The 22,582-nt window shown below is 45.9% G+C and overlaps 2 protein-coding genes across 2 annotated transcripts in view; one reads left to right on the top strand and one right to left on the bottom strand.

The window, feature by feature from the left end:
• The window catches only part of LOC147609375 (nuclear pore complex protein NUP98A-like), a 40,466-nt gene that overhangs the window by 7,418 nt on the left and 10,466 nt on the right, over positions 1–22,582 (bottom strand). The window lies entirely within an intron of this gene.
• Positions 1,172–21,548, top strand: LOC147609377 (uncharacterized). The gene is made up of 4 exons (XM_086787644.1): positions 1,172–1,299; positions 11,857–13,038; positions 13,122–13,313; positions 21,224–21,548. The coding sequence occupies exons 1-4, from the start codon at positions 1,172–1,174 to the stop codon at positions 21,546–21,548; spliced, it is 1,827 nt and encodes a 608-aa protein (XP_086643770.1).

Below are 22,582 nucleotides of genomic sequence, written 5' to 3'. Positions count from 1 at the left end.
CCACTCATTCCACATTGTGGAGACCACTGTTTGGCGAAGGGGGAATTTCACATCGTGGAGGTACTCCAAGAGGAGCCACATGTAGGCGAAGCATGTAGATGAAGGCTTCTTCAATTCCAACTTGCTATGTTCGCAGAACATGGCAAGCACCTTCACCTTTGTGGTGAAGAAGGTGACAATAGAGATAGCTTCGGTCATTACTTCCTTCATCCACACTAACTTGCCTATATCTTCCATGAGCAAGTCAATGCAATGGGAGGCACAAGGCATCCATACTATGGAGGGATAGTCCTCCTCGAGCAATTTCTCCATCCGACGGCAAATTGAAGCGTTGTCGGTGATGACTAGCACCACGTTCTCCGATCCGACCTACATGTCACAATGCACATGATAGTTGAGACGAGAGAGAGAGAGAGAGAGAGAGAGAGAGAGAGAGAGAGAGAGAGAGAAATGAAATGAAATGAAATGATATATTAACGTCTTCAAAAGGCCAAAATGACCTATGAGACCAAAAAGGTTACAACAATTGGTGGATCTGATACAATGTCTGTGTAAGAAAAGCTAAAACAACTAAACAACTAACTGAAACTGAAACAACAACTATGAGAGGCTAGATAGTAGAGCTTCAAGAATCAAAGCTCAAGGCTCATGTATGATGTGCATTGTGAGCCTTGAGGAAAACTTGGGGGTGGGCATTTTACAGGTATGGGCCATGGCATAGGCAAGTGCCAAAGACTTGGCCCAACACAAGGCAAACAAAACGGGCAAGAAAACGGTCATAAAACGGCGCATCAAACGGTCAGAAACGGGCAATTCAAACGGTCAAAAACGGCCAGACAACAGTAACTGCGCATTATCGTACCGTACGAACCGATTCGTACCGGTACGAGAAACAACTATGGACACAATATTGGGTCCCAATTTACCCACTGAACGCCGCGCGCCCCCCTCCCCCCCCCCCTCCCCCCCCAAGCAGGAGTGTTTGCTTATATTGATCTTTGGAGAACTTACAATGAGTATGAAGGATGACTGAGGACTGCCAGACGCAAGGACAATGTAGACCCAACGCACGCTGATCCAGATGTTGTCCAAGCTCCTTTGAATGGCACTTCAATGACCACTATGCAACTCCAAAACTGAGGGATGCACATATGATGGCTGAATGCTGAAGATGCCCTTCATGGAGACCCGGGAATGCTTGGAACTGATCCTAGCCTTGACTGAATTTGCGGAATACCTGAATGATTTGGTGGGCAGAATGTGCATGCTTTCATATTCACAAAAGCTGCAAGTCGACTGGTTCATGCCCTGTCAGCCAATCCCTTGTGGACAATAATATTATTTTAAAGATTATTTGTGCTAGCCGACTAGAGCTGCTCACGACTTTTCCTCATCTTGCTACCATACTAGCCGGCTACTGCCTAAAAGAAATGGTGCTGGCCGACTACTGTGATGAGGCTGTTTTATGCTGGCCAACAGCCCATGGGGAGGTTGTAATGCTGGCCGACAGCCATGTCCTGTTTCCATGACAGATAAACCACATGCACCATCCAATCACAGTGCCAAAAAAGAGGACGTGTCAAGCCATCCCTGAATACACATAAGTCCAAGACGAAGAGCAACACAAATCTCTTCCAAGAACATCATCCTGTGCTTCTTAACTTGATCCTCTGTATCCCAATCTCGTAAAACAAAGCCTGCTTGCGAAGAGAGAGAGAGAAACCCCTTGGCTATTAGCCCCTCGGTGCCTCCTTCAGCTCGCCTTCTTCCAAGAGAGAGATAGAGTCGTGCTGTCCAACCCAACAGTCGCCTGGATATGTCACTGCTGGCTGCTTCCACACATGCAACCCGCCTGCATCCGCCTGGCTCCCGTTGCTAGCTACAGCCCATATGCGCAGCCACTTGGTCTTCCACACGTGCAGCCTCCACCTGAAACTCGCCTGGCCGCCTGACTGGCAGCAGCCCCTACGCACAACCACCTGTTCGCCTTTTGCTAGCAGTAGCCCATGCGCAGCCACCTGGCTGCCCGACTGGCTGCAGTCCTTTTGCGCAGCCACACCCGGCTGTAGCCCATGCGCGGCAGTGCCTGCCTGGAGGCCATGCGTAGCAGTACCTTCCTGGAGACCAGGCGCAGCAGCACCCGCTGCAGACCATGCGCAGCAGCACCCGCTGCAAACCACACGGCGACCACCTCTCCATCTCATGGCCACCCTTCGCCCTTTTTTTTAAAGAGGCGATTCGCTTTTCTCAAAAACGCCAAAAGCAACATTAAAAACACATGCCTTCAATAATAATTTTTTAGTCATCAAAGGTTACTAAACCTTATAAACAATAAAATCCCTTTTGTCCCCTTTTACACTTGGGCTGGCCACCATATATGGGTTTCCTTTTTATATCCAAACTGATGTATGTTCACATTGTCCATCCTGTGCCCGTGCCCACCTACTTGTTGTCCAGAAGGAAAAACAAAGGGTTGTAACATCCCCCCTCTTGAAAAATAGCAAGCATCCTCGATTGCACTCAATAACACAGTAAGCATCCAATGAAGAAAGAGTGCCCATCTGACCAAAGCAATGCCCCTCCAATGCATCTGGGTGATGAAACAATCATCCTGGACAATAAGGCCACACTGTCACATCGAAGTGACGAACAACTCTTGCTTGTTCCTTCAGAACCTGGAGCAAAAGTCTAAAACCAAGTGGAAACACGTAACCTGTGTTAGCCAAAAACAAAACCGTGCATCATTCTACATATGACAAACATATGCATGACACATATATGCATTCGCAAACAATATGCTCCTCAAGATGCTCTACCTACTCCAAAATAACAGTCTCAGGGTTGCTCACAAGCCTTACACCCATAGATATCCCGCAGGAGCACTGGAGGTACAAACATGAGCATATGAAGGCACTCAATGGATCCAAACAAGACACCCACTAAGTACATTCCACATATGTCCCTCTTGATGCTTTACCCACTCTGCACATGGCCATCCCGCAGGAGCCACACTCTGATGTATCCATGAACATAATAACGTACTTGATGTATCATACCAACATACATGCATCTCATCCTCACACATCCAGAGTATTACCCAATGTATTCTCAAGGGTACCAGGATCCAATGGCACCAAAATAAAATAATACCTCGGAAAGTGTATAGATACATGCACAGATAGAGTTCAATCCATATATGAACCAAACCAACTCTAGGACTGCTCGCAAGACTTATGCCCTTCATAGAGTCTCGAAGTGTTAGCTCAGGTTGCTGCAGACTTTGAACTAAAACAAACCATGCCATTCCAAAGGAGACCAACTCTAGAAATAGCATCATCTCATGTGATTAGTACACAATATCATAGAAGTCCCATAAGCAGATGTACTGTCAGCCTCAGTACCTCAGGTGAATATAAAGATGTCACCGAGCGACTTCTAGATGAAAAACTGAGCCTGTCTGTAACAAGGGAGTGGAGGTGCTACCCCCCTCTTGAGCATCAGGCAATGCTCCAGACCCATGCTCTGCTGAACCTGAATGAGCCGTCGCAAGAGTCGGCTCTAACTCAAAGGCATCAAGATAAAGCTGCAATACCTTAGGTGAATCTGCTAAGTCACCCTCCTCCATCCACTTCGCATCCATTGGTGAATAGTTCTTTAAACTTCACAAGATAGCGACGGGAAACTTTACCTCATACCTTTCTTTTCTTATGTGCCAGTATTTGCTCGGGAATAAGAACCGCATTAAGTTCCTCTGCTTCCGTCTAAGCCTCATCTGATACATCCACAGGCACTAAAAACCTGGTTGCACTCCACCCAAGTGGTAAGCACAAGTCCCAATGAAGCATAGTAGATCACCACTGCTAAACATAGAACGAAGCTGCCTTATGAACCCATGAAGCCTCCGTGAAGATACCAGTGGTGACAAAGTGTCGAAAGCCATAGCCTTCAACCCATCTATTGCACCATAACATTTCCCTGCTTCTTGTTCCTAGTTGACTACTCCCTGTCCTTGGTGTCTTTTCTCCTGAGCCTCATCTTTAGCTTTTGCTCTTCACCTCATATAGGCAAAGATACACAATCCTGCACTGTCTCTTGTAGTTCCTTTCCAATTTCTCATGTTGAAGCTTTTGATGTGGCAACCACGGGCTCGCCTCCTTGAGAAAGTTGACGATATCCCGGCGATGGAACCATGAAACCGGCCTTCAGAAATCTGACGGGCGGTGAAACAAACACTCGCACATAAAACACTTCATTACCCATGGGAACCTGGAAAAGGAAAACAAGCAGGGGGAGCTAGAGTGCTCCTGCAAATAGTACAAGGACACCGATTGGCCCCAAAACGCAGTGGCGCCCCTTGCGGTATTTCTTTACTTGAACAAAATTTGAGTACATAGTACTGTCAGAATACGCAGCAGAGATGATAACCAAATCTGAGACCACAAGAGCAAGTAGAGTGCAGAAAATAGACAGCACAAGAGAAGGAGAGAGATAGGCGTGTAACGCTGCTCTATATACACAAGATCCCGGAATGATACAAGATAATATGACAAGGGAGCAATGGGGCCATTTTATATGGCCCCTATACTACATTCGGCCTGCATCAGAAGCAGCCAACATGCCCTAAACCTCCACGACTTGCTAAAGGCACCTAGTCGGCCAGCTCATAGGTGAAGTCATGGACCTGATGCAGCAGACAGCCAAAATCTGTGAGCTCCAGCCACCACAGGGCAGCCACCCAAGCCATAGAAAAATGGAAAAAATGGGAAAAAATATGGGGAGTGAGGAAAAATGAGAAAAACACCTACGAGGACGGGCACACCCACAACAGAGGCCTTGGTGTCTCAATAAAGACAGGAGATGACTTCTAACACCCCCTCTCAACTCCTGGCTGTGAAACCAACCCTAGGGAGCTGGAGTGCCGCCTGAGCATAGCCTGGGGTAGAGACTTCGTGAAGAGGTCCGCCGCATTGTCCTCCAACAAGATGTCACCAGCCAAGATCTTCTCACGTACAAAGTGATACTGTATCTCTATGTGCTTGGTCCGGGCATGGAAGACTGGGTTCCGAGCAATAGCTATACAACTCTGGTTATCACACTCGATGACTGTGGGCTCCTTCTGTGGAAACCCAATCTCGCCTAGCAGCCTCCGCAGCCACACAACCTCGCAAGCAGCACCACAAGCAGCCCGGTACTCTGCCTCCGTCGAAGATAAGGCAATAGTTGGCTGCCTCTTACAGCTCCTGAGCCGAAGGTAAAACTGTAACATGAAGTAGATCTCCTCGTGTCTAGATCTCCTCCCCAATCTGAGTCACTCCAACCTTGGAGTCTAACTCCATCAGTGTTGCATAGAAACGCGTTTCATACACTTATGAAACGTACGAAACGTTTCTAAACGTTTCGTACAGTATGAAACGCGTTTCATAAAACATGCAGTTTTTAAAAACCTCAAAAAACGTTTCTTTCCTGGATTCGTACGGCGCATATTATCACGCTTCCCAGTGGCCGCCGCATGCGAGTTCGCCGATTTGCGTGCATCCATCTTGTCCTTCCATCGCATCTGTCGACCCCCAGCTCCTTGGTGTCCTTGGGCCTTGTGGAGGTCTTCCAAAGGGGTAAAGTCCTGTTTTGCTCTAAGTTGGTTTTCTCTGCACAACTCACAAAACAGCACACTTTTTTCTCTTCCATCAATATTTATGGCATATCTTCGACGGTGTCGCACTTGCAGGGCCAACAATCTGCATTTATCCTCATCTTGTAGGATGCCTTGAACAGGTGATTCTCTTTGGAACAATGTCACCTTCGAGTCTAGATATGGTGGCTCAGGCTCCGGAAAGTGGAAATGCAACTTTTGTGCTAATAAGCACCATGGCAGTCTCACCAGGTTGAAGGCACATTTCTCACAAACAAAGGGTTTCGGCATTGGGCCATGTAAGCATGTGCCACAAGAAATCTATGATAGCCTCAAGGCTTGGAAGGCCATGCAGCTAGGTATCCCCCTTGAGGATATCCCTGTTGGGTTTTATGATGTGTATGCACCCAGAGGAGTGCTAGTGATCATCAGTAGGTTACTGGGGCACTTTTTACTTCAGTTAGTGGAGGTTTTTTCCCCCAGTTTAGTTCATTTTCACTTATATGCAGTTTATAAGTGTTTTGGTCCACCCGGCACATTTATGGCCGGTCATGTGAACACTTATCCTTTAGGGGTCACTATCATGTGGCTTGTACTTCACATTTTTTCTATGATTGAGATATCTACATCAGTCGTGTTCACTCCCTGCTGGTTTTCTATGCTTGTTTTCTTTCTGTAAACCCTAACCCTAACCCTGTTTAGGTCTTCAATTGGTATCAGAGCCATTGAAGTTTGGCCCTTGCCCATTGCTGTACACTGCCTGCGCTCAGCACTACCCGTACATCAAACGTACAGCATCCGTACATCAGCGCCGCCTTCAGTCACACGTGCGCCTGCTGCCCGTACACCCATAGTGCGCCGCCTTCAGCTTCAGCTGTGCGCCTTATGCCCATACATCCAGTCGCACATCAAGTCGCACGTCGCCTTCAATAAAGTACTACAACAGGCGTCGCCTATATTTACACACGTGTACTAGCCACCGTACGTCTACGCCTTCAGCGCCAATAGTACTACAGTCGCCGCCTGCTGGTATTCGTCTGCAAGTCGACACCTGCAGCCAGTCGAGCGCATCCCTGTCATCAGCGCTGTTGTACCTGCTACGTACGCTTGTACCTGCATACAGCTCGACTGCAGCTGACGTGTACCTGCTGCTCCGTACAGTCTACTGTACACACCTGCGCAGACAGCCGTACAACTGTCAGTACAAGCTACCAGCAGCATCTGGTGTTCCGTACTTGTTCTGTACCAGTCAACAGTACCTGCTCTTTGGTGGACTGTACCTGCATGAGTACAACAATCAACTCATATCTCAGCTGGTAAGCATTACAGGCTTTGAGTTTTGGGCATTCTTATTTTTCTCTGTGAAAAATATACAGGCACAAAAGGCAGATTTTCTAGCAAGAAAATATACAGATTTTTGCACAGTTTGGGTGCAGCAAATTTGGGCATTTTTGGGGCATTTTGGCATTGTGTACGCCATTTGCTGCTCTACTCAGTCATTGGTGCATTAAGCTGCACATTCAGAGGATTGAGAGTGCAGGCAGATTTGGGTAAACTGTATTCAGTGGAGTACAGTTGTTATCAGGGTTTTTGCTTTTGGGTTTTTTGGTAAACAGGTACAACATTGTGCGTAAAGCATAATGGCAAATCAACAGCAAAGTGATGTATTCACATATTTGTCTAAGGAAGACAAATTGGATGGCACGAACTACTCCTTGTGGAGTTTTATGCTGAAAAATGTGCTTGTGGCAAAAGGTCTTTGGGATTTTGTTAGTGGTGATGAACCACGTCCAGGTCCATTGGCTCCAGAGACCCCTCCCCAAGGGGGTGCTCGTGGACGAGGACAACAGGTACAGGCTCCAGGACAGCCATTGCCTGTTCAGAGAACAAATGCTCAAAAGACATGGGATGCCAGGGATGCACAAGCATTGTTACTCATTGCATTGTCAGTTCAGAGGTCCATTATACCTCATATTCGTTCAGCTGGCACTTCACAGAATGCATGGGTGACTTTGGAGCAAATGTATGCTGCTCGTAATGAGGCTAGGATCTCATTTTTGAAAAGAGAGCTGGAAAATCAGAAAATGAATGAAGGAGATGATATGTCTAGCCACTTGAACAAGCTGCAGGATTTGAGAGAGCAACTCATCAATGTGGATGAGATTATTCCTGAGACACAGCTTGTGTCCACCATTTTGCACTCTTTGCCAAGATCTTACTTGGCTTTCCATACCTCTTTGAACCTCAGCATGAGGAATGCTGTTGAACCCCTCAAGTATCAGGAACTTGTTGCTCTCTTACTACAAGAGGAGCAAATGAGGAAGAATATGAATATGAACACAAATGCTGAACAAGCATTTACTACAGGTCAAAAGGGCAAAGGGAAATCTCAGCCAAAGAGTGCAAATCAAAATTCAGGTGATGGTGGTTCTTCACAGGATACCAAGAAAAGTGATGGACAGCCCAAGAAGAAGGGAAAATGTCATTACTGTAAGAAGCCAGGTCACTACATCACGGAATGTAGGAAGAGGATTGCCAAAGAGAAGGCAAAGGAAGCTGGGATGTTTGTTAATGATGCTCCTAAAGCTCCTCCAGAGACTGCTTCTTTTGTTGAGGACAGAGATTACTGTTTTTTTACATGCAGCTATGATGCCTCTTGGTCTACTCAGGCACTCAGTTTGACAGAGCATGCATGTACTTGGTATTTTGATAGTGGTGCCTCAAAGCATATCACATCTCGCAGGGATTTGTTTAGTCATGTTGGCCCTGCCCCTGTTGGCAAAACTGTTCAATGTGCCAACAATGCTTCATATCCAGTGTGTGGCATTGGGGAGATTCAGCTTACAGCCATTGATGGCTCCATTCTCCGCCTTACAGATGCCTTATATGTACCAGGGATAAAGAAGAATTTGTTGTCCATTTCTTCTTTAGCACATTGTGGAATGCAAGTCCACTTTGATGATGATAAATGCATGGTCAGAGACAAAGCAAATGCCTTGACCTTGATGCTTACTGGTACATTATGTCATGGACTTTATGAGTTGGATGCATTTCAGCCAGTGGATCAATCTGCTTATCATGCATTCACTCTTACTCCAGCTATGGTTGATGCGGAGTTATGGCATGCTCGCATGGGGCATGTAAATTTTGGTAGTCTTATGCTTATGCAGCGACATAATATGTTTACAGATCTACCTCTCATGGAGAAGCCTCCAGATCACATTTGTGAAGGATGTATTTTGGGAAAAATGCACAGGTTTTCCTTCCCACGTGATCAGGCTCTAAGAGCAACTGCAAAGTTGCAACTTATACACAGTGATCTTTGTGGTCCCATGCAGACGAAGTCATTAGCTGGTTGCTTTTATTTTGCAACATTTATTGATGACTTCTCTCGTATATGCTGGGTCTATCCTTTGACACAGAAATCACAGGTATATGATGCATTTTTGGCCTTTGTAGCACTTGCTGAGACAGAGTCTGGATGCAAGGTGAAGACTCTCCGTTCTGACCGAGGGGGGGAATATATGTCACATGTGCTGAATTCTTTTCTTGGGAGTAGAGGTATAAAACATCAGTATACTACTCCTTACACTCCACAGCAGAATGGGGTTGCAGAAAGGAAAAATCGGTCACTCATGGAGATGGCCAGATGTATGCTAAAGGCAAAAAGACTACCACATATCTTTTGGGTGGAAGCAGTAATGTGTGCTTGTCATATTTTGAATCGATGTCCCACAAAGGCATTGGTTTCTATTACTCCTTTTGAGGCTTGGCATGGCCGCAAGCCTTCTGTATCGCATTTTCGTATCTTTGGGTGCCTTGCATATGCACACATACCCAAAGAGTTGAGGAGGAAGCTTGATGATAAAGCCACAAAATGCATTTTTGTTGGGTATAGCCGTGAGAGCAAGGGCTACAGGTTATATGACCCACTATCCAGGAAGATATTTATCAGTCGGGATGTGATTTTTGATGAAAAATCAGAATTATCCATGGCTGGTTATGAGAAAAATCAGGCTGAAAATGATGTATTTGAAGGTCTTCTACCCATGGAGTTTCATTCCACAGTTGGTGATCCAACTCATGAGGGTACTGGACAGCCAGCAAATGATGTAGGTGGTGCAGAAATTCAGCAGCCAAATGAGCCAGAAGCTGAACCAAATATGGGACAGCAGGCACCACAGGTCAGACATATACCTAGATGGTATTTGAGGACACTACAGGACAGCCATTTAGAGGGTCCTCTTGCTGGTCGTACTCGTAGGGAGACAAGGACCAATGAGCATGCACACATCATGGATTTGAATCTGGTTATGGCAGCCAGTTTACAGGATGATGATGAGCCTGATTCATTTGTGGATGCACGAGATAATGTGCATTGGAACAAAGCCATGCAGGATGAGATTGATTCTATTAAAAAGAATCAAACATGGGATTTGGTTGATCTGCCCAAAGGCAAGAAAGCCATTGGTACTAAATGGGTCTACAAGTTGAAAAGACATGCAGATGGATCCATTGACAGGTACAAAGCCCGTCTAGTTGCAAAGGGCTATGCACAGAAGAAGGGCATTGATTATGAGGAGACATTTGCTCCTACATCCCGTATGTCGACACTTAGGTGTGTCATTGCATTGGCTGCACATCGTGGTTGGGTTGTTCACCAGTTGGACATAAAGACTGCATTCCTACATGGGGACCTCGAGGAGGAAGTTTATGTATTTCAGCCCATGGGATTTGCAGAACATGGTCATGAGGGGAAAGTATGCAGGCTGAAAAAGGCCTTGTATGGTTTGAAACAAGCTCCACGAGCTTGGTATGCAAAAATAGATACTTTTCTACTCACTCAGGGATTTGTGAACAGTCCATCAGAGACCACTTTGTATGTGAAGAAAGAAGAGACAGATCTGCTGGTCATCAGTCTTTATGTGGATGATCTCTTGCTCATGGGATCAAATGATGACGAAATTGCAGCATTTAAAGAGATACTGCAACAGACATTTGACATGTCTGACTTGGGCCTTGTACATTACTATTTGGGCATACAGTTTGTGCAGGATAACAGAGGCATTGGGTTGTTGCAATCACGTTATGTTGCTAAACTTCTGGAGAAGTTTAAATTTCAGGATTGCAAGCCTATTAGTACTCCTATGGAGCCTGGGATGAAACTGTCACTACAAGATGACAGTGTTTCCTTTGATGCCACTACATATGCTCAGGCTGTTGGGTGCCTCATTTACTTGTGTAATACAAGGCCAGATATTCAGTATGCAGTCTCTCAGTTGAGCAGATTCATGCACAGCCCACGGTTGTCACATTGGCAAGCTGTGAAGCGTGTATTCCGTTATTTGCAGGGTACCTTGTCACTTGGGTTGCTTTATCCTGAGGGGGGTGACATGCAGTTACATGCTTACAGTGATTCAGATTGGGCTGGTGATTTTGATACCAGACATTCCACTAGTGGGAATTGTTTCTTCCTTGGCGCTTCATGCATTTCTTGGCTAAGCAAGAAACAGACCACGGTGGCCACTTCATCTTGTGAGGCAGAGTACAGAGCAGCCTACACTACTACTGTTGAGTGTGTTTGGCTGCGTCGTCTTATGACTGATATGGATATTTCAGTGGAGGAGCCTACACCTATCTATACTGATAGTCAGAGTGCCATTGCTGTGGCCAGGAATCCTGTGTTTCATGCTCGCACGAAACACATTGAGATTCACTATCATTTTGTTCGGGAGAGACTCCAGGCAGGAGATATCAGTCTGATCTACTGTCCTACAGATCAGAATGTGGCAGACATCTTCACCAAGGCATTACCACGTCCGAAATTTGAAGCATTCCGCAATGCTTTGAATTTGTTTCCTTTTGGTGGATGATGTACAGTGATCACATATCACTCCAGGGGGGTTTGTTGGGTTTTATGCTGTGTATGCACCCAGAGGAGTGCTAGTGATCATCAGTAGGTTACTGGGGCACTTTTTACTTCAGTTAGTGGAGGTTTTTTCCCCCAGTTTAGTTCATTTTCACTTATATGCAGTTTATAAGTGTTTTGGTCCACCCGGCACATTTATGGCCGGTCATGTGAACACTTATCCTTTAGGGGTCACTATCATGTGGCTTGTACTTCACATTTTTTCTATGATTGAGATATCTACATCAGTCGTGTTCACTCCCTGCTGGTTTTCTATGCTTGTTTTCTTTCTGTAAACCCTAACCCTAACCCTGTTTAGGTCTTCAATCCCCAATCTGGGAGAGCCTGAAGCACGTCAAAGTGTCTCCAAGAGGACTCGCAGTATCAGAGAGGAAGATACCAGTGGTGATGTTGCAGGTGGTGTTGCAGGTGGTTCTAGCTCGGCACCTCGAGCCAAAAGAACTAGTCTTCCAGTGTTCAAGAAAGGACATGTACAGGCAGGGATGCAAAAGGCTGCCATGAAAGAGGCAACGAGGGAGTTGATGAAGTTGTTTATTCAATGTGGATTATCCTTCCACATTGTCAGGACTCCTCGATGGAAAAAGGCAATGAGAGCTATCTCCCGCATTGGGTGTGAGTGGGATGGCCCCTCCTACGAGACATTGCGCACTACTGAGCTTCGCAAGGAGCAACTGGCTGTGGAGATGGAGATGGAGCCTCTCAAGGCCACTTGGGCAAAGTATGGTTGTACTTTGCTTTGTGATGGATGGACAGATGCGCGGAAGAGAAATGTGTACAACATTCTTGTGTCCTCCTGCAAAGGCACAATGTTCATTCGTGCCATAGATGCATCGGTGCCAGGGATAGTGGTTACAGGGGAGTTCATTATGTCCCACATGCGCCAGGCAATCAATGAAATTGGGCCTGATAACATTGTGCAGGTGATCACGGACAATGGGTCCAATTGTGTATCCATGGGCAGGATGTTAGAGGAGGAGTTCCCCAAGATTGTGTGGACACCTTGTGCAGCACACAGCCTTGACTTGATGATTGAGGATGTGGGAAAGCTTGATTGGGTGAGCCATGTATTTTCAGCTGCATCTACCATGGTGAACTTTGTCACAAAGAGGCCAAAGGTTTTGAGCATGTACAGGGCCAATAGTGATCTTGAGCTTCTAAAGCCCTCCAAAACTCGGTTTGCATATATGTTTATTGTGGTGGAGAGACTAGTGAGAGTGCGACATGGCTTATTACGCACAGTTGTGTGTCGTGAATGGACAGCATGGGAGGACAAGGATGAGCCCAAGTCTATAGCATTCTCTCGTATGGTCATGAGAGATACTTGGTGGCAGGATGCAGAGGGACTTGTGAAGGCACTTCAGCCCATGTATAGTGTCCTTCGGCTCACAGACATGGAGGGAAGTACCATTGGGTTGCTTTATGAGTTCATGGACAGAATTGGTGAAGCTCTCAATGATTTCACTACCTTGTCGCGTGACAGGTGCTCACCCTTGGGCTTTAACTTTAGTCTTTGAGTTATTTTATAAATCTTGATCTCTTATGTGTGTCACATGTTACATGCAGAGTTCAAGATATTAAGGAGATCTGGAATCGGCGTTGGGATTGGTTTCATAGGCCAATCCATGCTGTTGCTCACATTTTGCATCCCCTTTGGAGGAATGAGGAGCAATACCTCAATGAGGAGCTAGAGTCAGGATGGATCGAGTACATTACCAAGTTGGTGGGAGTGGGAGGTGATATACAGCTGATGCCATTGTACATCCTCAGTTCGGGATAAGTCAGGCACGAGCTACGTAGGTCATTCCTCAGCCTTAGCGGGTCAGTCAGTCAGTCAAGTCCCTTAACCCACTTGGAGAGAATCATTCATGCATGTAGAGTCAGTAGAAGCCTTAGGGTTTGCATCAGAAAGCACTCTGCATCCTGCATAATATGCATCCATATGCCTGTGCATCATTTAGAACATCCCAGAAGCCTTAGGGAATTTACTAGGATTTATCTGGTATTTTTTTCATATTTTATAGTATTTATTTAGCATTTATTGTGTGGGAGAAAGAAGAATTAGGGTTTAGAGATTCATGTGTGGGAGACATACACAGAGAGAACAAGGGAGAGAGAGAGTTGTGGGGATAAGTCAACTCATGAAGATATGAGTGTGTGACTCCCCTATCACACATGTATATTGCACTAGTACACATAGTGCACTTAGTACATTAAAAGTACTAAGTGTACTATGTACTAAGCCACGCATCCATTCAGCAACATCAGCTACAGCAGCCGTTGCCCTTATTGCTTCTCAAACGCCATAGCTGGTAGAGGTCTCCGCCTCAATTGTGCAGAAGCCGTTGCCCTTATTGCTTCTCGAATCCACAGCAACAAGCAGGAGCAACAGCATCAACATCAACAAGAAGTGCCCCCCCCCTTTCTCCTGCAACAACTGAAAATCAGCCCTGTCTCTATCTGACTGTGGGCTGTCCATAGCACTGAGTTTCACATATGGAGGCAAAGGAGTACTAGTCTTCTTCCCCCCGTCCATATTGAACCTCTGCAAAACTTTGCCAATGTATTCCTTCTGAGACAAATACAACACATGCTGATTTCTGTCCCGAAGTATCCGCATACCCAAAATGTGATTTGCATCACCCAAATCCTTCATATCAAAGGTTTCATGCAGCCTCTTCTTCAAGGCATCCATCTCTTTACGAGATTTCCCGGCAATCAACATATCATCAACATACAAGATGAGGATCAATAGACTGCCATCCAAAGCTTTCTTGGTGTACAAGCAGTGATCTATGTCACTTCTCCTGAATTTCTGAGATTTCATGAATGTATCAAATTTATGATACCATTCCCTTGGTGCCTGTTTGAGCCCATAAAGACTCTTTTTCAGCTTGCATACAAGCTTCTCCTTTCCACTTACTGCATAACCCTCTGGCTGTTGCATATATATCTCCTCATGGAGATCACCGTGAAGAAAAGCAGTCTTCACATCCATCTGAATCAAATCCAGATCATGCTGCGCAACCAAAGCTAACACAGCTCTAAGTGTGGTCATTTTGACCACTGGAGAGAAGATCTCATCAAAGTCAACACCATATTCCTGCTTGAAGCCCTTAGCCACTAACCTGGCTTTGTATCTTGGCTTTGCATCTGGTGCAACTTTGAGCCTGTAAACCCACTTGCATGGCAAAACCTTCTTGCCTGCAGGCAAATGCACCAACTTCCAAGTTCCATTTTTATGCAGAGAATCCATCTCTGACTTCATGGCACGCTCCCATAGAGCTTTGTCTGCCCTCTGTAAAGCCTCCTTATAACATGAGCGCTCCCCACAGTCAGTGAGCATCAAGTAGTCAACCCCTGGAACAAACCTGTCAGGGGCTCTGGAGGGTCTTGTGGACCTCCGTACCCAATGACCATCATTTGCAGGTTGCTGTCCAGCCTGCATATCACCCATTGGTGGCTCCTGTTCCATGCCATAAGGCTGAAATATCATGCCCGGTATCTCCTCCAACTGTGGTATATCCATAGGGATATCTTCTGCCATCTCTGGCTGTCCATTTGGACCATTTTCAGCACCATTTAAGGGCTGGTTTTCCTGCTGTAATGGCTGATTTACAGCCCTTTGTTGTTGTCCATGATGTCCATCATCATCAAAGATGACTCTGCTAGGCTCCTGTTGCCTTGCAGGCTCCTTATACATGCATGTTTCATCAAAAATGACATCATTGCTGCGTATAATCTTTCTATTCACGGGATCCCAAAGTCTATACCCCATTTCACCTCTGTCACCATATCCTAGGAATATGCATTTGTGAGACTTAGGATCAAGTTTGGTGCGCATTTCCCTGCGTAACCAAGCCTCGTGTTAGGTGACCTGTTTATAAGGTGAACGGCTGTCATAACAACTTCAGCCCAAAAACCATGAGGTAATGCAGCATGTGACAACATAGAACGGACCTTCTCCTGAATGGTCCTGTTCATCCTCTCTGCTGTCCCGTTTTGTGGAGGATCATAAGGAGTAGAGAGCTCCCTCTTGATGCCTTTAGCATCACAAAAGTCCTGAAACTGTTTGGACATATACTCTCCACCATTGTCGGAACGCAAAGCCTTCAGTGTTTTGCCAGTTTGATTCTCAACATGAGCAACAAACTTCTGAAACACTGAGAATATATCACTCTTCAAACGAAGAGGATGAACCCACACCTTGCGTGTGGCATCATCTATAAAAGACAAAGTATTTTGCCCCTCCCAAAGAAAGCTGAGGCATCTCACATACATCTGTATGCACAAGCTCTAACTGAGCATCTTTCTGTCCAAGAGCTTTCTTGTGGGGGCACTGTAGTTGCCTACCATATATACAATGCTCACAAAACTGAAAACTTGAAAACTTTAGAGAAGGCAAGTAACCCAAACGAGACAATTGCTCCATTCCTTTGACACTCATGTGTCCCAACCGGCTATGCCACATAGAGATTTCCGGCAGCTCGGTTGCATTTACATTAGCATGGTGACAAACACCTGCATGCATAAAGTAAAGAGTGTCCACCTTAGAGCCTCTGGCAACAACCAGTGAGCCCTTACTAATTTTCCACTTTCCACGACCAAATGTGGTAACATAATCAGCATCATCAAGCTGTCCAGTAGAAAGCAGATTCTTCTTGATCTCAGGCACATGCCTGACATCATGGAGCATAAGCTGTGAGCCATCTGAAAACACAAGCCTCACATCACCTCTGCCAAGAATCTTGCATGCATGGTTATCACCCAAATAAACCACTCCTTCATTGCCAGCAGTATACCTGACAAACAAGTCTCTGCAACCTGTGACATGAAAGGAGGCACCTGAATCAATGATCCATGAGTGCATACCATGACCACCTGTAAGAAGTGAATGGGCATCAAGTGAAGACGTAAATAGGACCTCATCCTCACTGCCACCTGCATGTGACACATTGATTTCTTCAATCTTGACTCCACTTTTGCCCTTTGGCTTTACATCTTTGGCTTCATCTTTCTCTTTGTCTTTGCCTTTTCCCTTTTCTTTTTGATCATTTTTCCATTTGTAGCATTGCTTTTTAATGTGTCCCTTCTTGCCACAATAATGGCATTCCAAATCCTTTTTGGAGCGAGACTTGCTCCTTCCCCTTTCTTGGCTTTTTCCCCTTTGCTGGAATCTCCCACGTGCATTCATTGCATTGGACTTTCCAACAGAGTTGTTTTTCCTGTTCATCTCTTCTTGAAGAAGAGCACCCTCAACATCTGCATATGACAGCATAGCATGCGAATTGCTAGTGGCTGTCCTGAATGTGTCCCAACTCTCTGGCAAAGTGCATAACAGAAAAGTGGCTTTGAACTCATCGTCCAGTGCCAACTTTTGATTAATGACCTGGCTGACAATACCATTAAACTCATTTAGATGGGCTGTCATAGACGCCCCTTCCTTCATCTGAAGACCTATGAGTTTCTTCAACCAATACACTTTGCTTGAGGCACTTTGTTGGGCATACAAGTCCTGCAATCTCTGCAACATTCCCCAAGCTGTCTTCTCTTCACGAATGCTGAAAAGTAATGAGTCTGACACAGACAACATGATAGTAGATCTTGCCAGCTCATCCATATCTTCCCACTCTTCAGCAGTAAGAGAAGCGGGCATTACACCCCTTTCTTTGATAGGCTTGTGCTGCTTTTTCTGGAGCAACACATTGTAGCATTGGGTTTGCCAAATATCATAATTATGCGAGCCTTCAAGCTTCTTGATGTGAAGCAATGAAGAGCTCTCACCTGTGGTTGCCATAGCAATATGCAACCTGTCAATGCCTGACTCCCTGCAAAAATGTGCAAACACTGCACCAAAAAGCACACAAAGTGCTCACAGTTGTTCTCCCAAGCTTTATCTGCCACTGCGGAAGCACAAATGCAACTTTTCTCCCACTTTATGTGATGAAATCACCAAAATCTGGTTGCTGCAGATTTTGGACAGCACCTTAAATGTGCTCTAATGCCCTTCCAAAGTACTGTACAACAGTACCAATTGCTCATAAATGATGTACCAAACCTGTACCGGCAAGTACAGCAGCTGAAATTGAACCTTTTCCTCACTCAAATCAGTGTACAGCCATGCCAAAACTTGCACAAAGCTGTGCCAAATCTGTACCAGCAGGTACAGTAGCAATAAATGCTCTCCTGGCTGTCCAAATGAGTGAAAATCAGACTTTTACAGTCCCGTACACTACATACAACAATCCCGAACAGAAATTGGGCAAAAGCCCCTTGACTGCAAGCTGATTTTTGAGGATTCAAGGCATAAATGTCTTGCCTGCTGCTTTGCCAAGCTCAACAAGCATACGAACTTGAAAAGCCCCTTGATTTAAGATCAATTTCTGATCATACATGGTACATTGACGCACATGAAGGCATCCAAAGTGTTCACGATGCTTCCCCTGACCACATATACATCAAAATAATGAAAGCCCTTTGATTTACAGGCACATTGAGTGCTTGTCAGGCATCAACACAATGCCCAAAGCATCAACTGCGAGTGCCTGCATGCAAATCAACCAAATTGGCACAAAAGCCCCTTGATTTGCACTGCAATTTGCTGCAATTTTGCCCAAATGTGCGATTTCTCACATCATACAGCATGTATGAGTGCTTAATTGCACAATTACATCAAAAGCCCCAAATTTCGACATCCAATTTCCTGCAAATTGATCCTGATTGTGACCAATGTCCTGCAAATTGATCCTGATTGTGACCAATGTCACCCAATTTTGCCAATTTTGCTCAAAATTGAGCAATTCGACACCTGTATCTGCTCAATTGTTGATGTACTTGCTCAATTGCAAATCCAAAAAAAAATTTGAGGAAAATACCTTGTAATTTTCTGATTTTTCTCTGATTTGCAGGCGGGTTTTGTTGTTGCAGGAAAAGGGATGATGATGCTGCTGCTGTTCTGTGCAGGTGGGGGGGGGGCACTTCTTGCTGATATGCCTGCAGTGCTGAAGTTGTACAGGTGGCTACATCTACCACCAGCTCATCCTCTGATTGGCTGTTGGCTACCTATAGCCCACGTAGGCGTGTCTCTTATTGCCTTCGCTTCGCCTGCTTCTTCGCTCGCCTAGCGCCAGCCTACATGACGGGCTCCGCCCAACGCGTTGTAAGCCGTAAGCTAGTCGACGACCAACGCCTTTACGCACTCACAGCCACGTGTCAGCGTTGAAAGCGCTGAAAGCGCTGGCCTCGCTCGACGCCCGCTATGCTGCCTTCGTCGTCTCCGCCAGCAGCGCTACACGATTAGCGCTGCTGTTGACGCCCGGCGTTCACTTTCTGAAAGCTCTTGTCAATTGAGCGCAGTCCTCCAATTCAAGAAGTCATTGCGGCAGGGGTTGTTGCTCGCTTTGTTGAGTTTCTTCTGCGTAGTGACTTTCCTCAGTTGCAGTTCGAGGCAGCCTGGGCTTTCTTTGCTCGATCAAACAGAGAGGACGGGCCTGCTCCAGCTTCAGCTTCAGCTACGCGTTTCTGAAGAAACTCAGCGTCAACCCCTAGTCGACCTGCAGGCTCTGATACCAGTTGTGTGGGAGAATTAGGGTTAGAGAAGAGTTCATGTGGGAGACATACACAGAGAGAACAAGGGAGAGAGAGAGTTGTGGGGATAAGTCAACTCATGAAGATATGAGTGTGTGACTCCCCTATCACACATGTATATTGCACTAGTACACATAGTGCACTTAGTACATTAAAAGTACTAAGTGTACTATGTACTATAACTTATGGGCTTGTACACACTATAAGGGTGGGCATAACGCCTTTACCCCAACATTTATTGGCATTTATAAATATAAACTTTATTAAATGACCAGCCAACTTGACCAACCTCCAGTTAGTATAAATAGGCTTGCATAGGGCTTAGTTTCTCATTCAGTCTTCAGTGTGCTAAGCACTTTCCTCCTCAGCCCTAGGAGTTCCCTTGCCTTCAGCACTAGACTAGTCTCATCCAGCCCTTGGAGTGCTTGAGGTTGCTTCAGTCAGCCTTGTTCATCCAACACCTGCAGTTCAGCAGTCCCTACAGCCATAGGCGCCTGCATCCAGCATCAAATCAGCCCTGATTCAGCATACAGTCCAGCCTCAGTTCAACGCCAGAATTCAGCCAGCGTTTTCTGCATCTGTCCAACCATACACCTCTGCGTTTACAGTTATGTCCAGCAGCAGCACACGCCTGCGTTTCTGTCCAGCAGCAGCAGTACACACCTGCGTTTCTGTCCAGCAACAGCAGTACACGCCCGCGTTTCTGTCCAGCAGCCTGCGTTTTTCATAGGATTGGTCAATTGGATATTGAGATGATGCTATTTGTGGAGTTGGTCTCCTTTGGAATGGCATGGTTTGGTTGAGCTCAAAGTCTGCAGCAACCTGAGCTAGCACTTCGAGACTCTACGGAGGGCATAAGTCTTGCGAGTAGTCCTAGAGTTGGTTTGGTTCATGGATATATGGATCGAACTCTATTTGTGCATGTATGCATACACTTTTTGAGGTATTATTGTATTCTGGTGCCATTGGATCCTGGTATCCTTGAGAATACATTGGGAATACTCTGGATTGTGTCGTGTGAGGCATGTATGTCGGTATGATACATCAAGTACTTTATTATGTTCATGGATGCACCACTGGGTGTGGCTCCTGCGGGATGGCCATGAGACATATGTGGGGTGGCCATGAGACATATGTGGGAAGTACTTAGTGGATGTATTGTTTGGATGCATTGAGTGCTTTCATATGCTCATGTTGTACCACCAGTCATGGGTCCTACGGGATGCCCATGGGCGTAAGACTTGCGAGCAGCCCTTAGACTGTTACTTTAGAGTAGGTAGAGCATTTTAAGGAGAATATTGTTTGCGAATGCATGTGTGTCATGCATATGTTTGTCATATGTAGAATGATACATGGTTTTGTTTTTGGTTAACACAGGTTGCGTGTTGCCACTTGGTTTTAGACTTTTGCTACAGGTTCTAAAGGAACAAGCAAGAGTTGTTCATCACTTTGACGTGACGGTGTGACCTTATTGCGCAGGATGGTTTTTTTTCATCACCCAGATGCACTTGAGGGCCATTGCTTTTGTCATATGGGGAGTCTTTGCTCATAAGATGCCTTACTGTGCCATTGAGTGCAATCAAGGATGCTTGCTATTTTTCAAGAGGAGGGTATGTCACGACCCTGTGTTTTTCTCTTGACAATATGCAGGTGTGCACGGGGACATGGTGGACAATGTGAATGGCATCAGTTTGGAAGTCAAAAAGGACTTAAGGTTTTATAAAAGGTCTTTTTTTCACAACCCCATGTGGGGGGAGGGGACAAAAGATTTTAAAAGCCTTTAAAAACTTGATAATCCCCTTTATGAAAGTAAACGTGGCCCATATGCTATTATTGGGGCCACGTGTGTGCTTTTTCTAAGGAGGGGGCTAGTGAGCAAAAAAGAGGCGCCTCTCTTTTGATGAAAAGGTGCTTTTCCGCTTAGGTACACAAGAGGGCACGCTGATCTCTCTCTTTCTCTCCCACGTTTCTGTGAAGGGCAGGGCAGGAGACAAAGGTATACAAGCTACTCGATTGGTTCTCTCCATATGCACACAATCAGGCTGTAGAATAAGCAAGGTTTTTCTCTTCGCAAGTGGCAGGCTGCAGAGTCCTTTTGTGCGCAGGCACTTACAGGGCTGCAAGAGGCGGACAGAGCTAGTGCAGGCTGCAAGGTCCTTTCCTGCGCAGGCACTTACAGGGCTGCTGGAGTCGAATAGAGCTGGTGCAGAGACTATCGGTTGCATGTTGTGGGCTGATACAGGCTTTTGGAAGAACTGTAGACGGGTAGCGCTGGTTTCAGTCCTGGAAAAACAGCTGGAGGAGATCTGCGATGATGGTCACAGGTTGCTTCTTGGAAGAGCTACAGTTGGGCTGTGCAGCAGAGTGCAAAGGCACAGCCTAGTACTTGTTTACACATGCTTTTAGGAGATTAAAGTCGGCTGCTGTGCTGCGCTACAAGGTAGAGACACAGGCCTACTTCTCTCTCTCTCTCTCTCTTTGGCTCTTGGAGGATTGGTTGGCTGCTGTGTGGCTGAGTATACAGGCGCCTACAGGACTTTTTATGGGCTGTTTTCGTTTGACAGCAAATTCAGCTATGTGCTTGGGTTTCCGGCTGCAAGTACAGGTCAATTGAATGTGTTTCTTGGCATGGGAGTGGCGCAAGCTCACATGGCTGCATGCTCATGGAGCAGATTGTTTTCTTCCTGCTAGAAAGGAACAGAGGGACCTACAGTTATGGGCATCTCTAAGTTTCCAGATGTTTCATGAGGGAACAGGTACCGCTTCCTGTGCTTCTCTTGCTTGCAGCTCAGCCCTTAGCATGAGCCAGGCTCTGATACCACGAAAAGATGCAGAGGAGAAGAGAGCTTGAGCTCTTGCAAGCACACACACACTCACAAAACCCTAAAAGAGAACACACAAGGTGAGAGGCTGAAAATCTTCTTCTTCTTCACTCAACACTCAACACACCATATACAAAGATAAGAGTACACACATATGAAAAAGGTACTCAACCACATACATACTAGGGTTCTCTATAGTGTGAACCCAACTAAAATGAGCTGGCGCTATAACTATGCCAGTCTCTAGAATGGCTGCCACACACCCTGTCATCCCACTGGCCGCATATCACCCATGATCTCACCAACCATGCCAATGGTTCATCAGTGTCCACCGCCTCACTAGATGAGCTCGATATCTCAACACTTATCTCAACACTCCTCCTCGAGCTCAACTCCATCTCATGTACACCAAGCAAAGCCCTGAATCTGCGGAGCTTCTCTGTACCCAATGCTTTGGTGAAAATGTCAGCGACCTGATCCTGTGTGCTGACATAAACAAGATCAACGTCTCCTGCCAAAACCTTCTCTCTGACAAAATGATAGTGGACCTCTATATGCTTCGTGCGAGCATGAAAAACTGGGTTCCTGGCCAGCTGTATACTGCTAATGTTGTCACAG

This window comes from Cibotium barometz, chromosome 51 (assembly GCF_041138505.1).
Source record: "Cibotium barometz isolate CiBa-2024 chromosome 51, ASM4113850v1, whole genome shotgun sequence".
NCBI lineage: Eukaryota > Viridiplantae > Streptophyta > Polypodiopsida > Cyatheales > Cibotiaceae > Cibotium > Cibotium barometz.
This window is presented reverse-complemented; position numbering and strand designations above follow the sequence as displayed.

Bases quoted from the DNA above. Each gene is read 5' to 3' on its own strand.
- LOC147609377 (XM_086787644.1), top strand. From the start codon at position 1,172: ATGCCCTTCATGGAGACCCGGGAATGCTTGGAACTGATCCTAGCCTTG. The intron at 13,039-13,121 runs GTGCTCACCCTT...TGTTACATGCAG, and splicing joins ACTACCTTGTCGCGTGACAG to AGTTCAAGATATTAAGGAGA. The intron at 13,314-21,223 runs GTACATCCTCAG...CGCAAGTGGCAG, and splicing joins GATATACAGCTGATGCCATT to GCTGCAGAGTCCTTTTGTGC.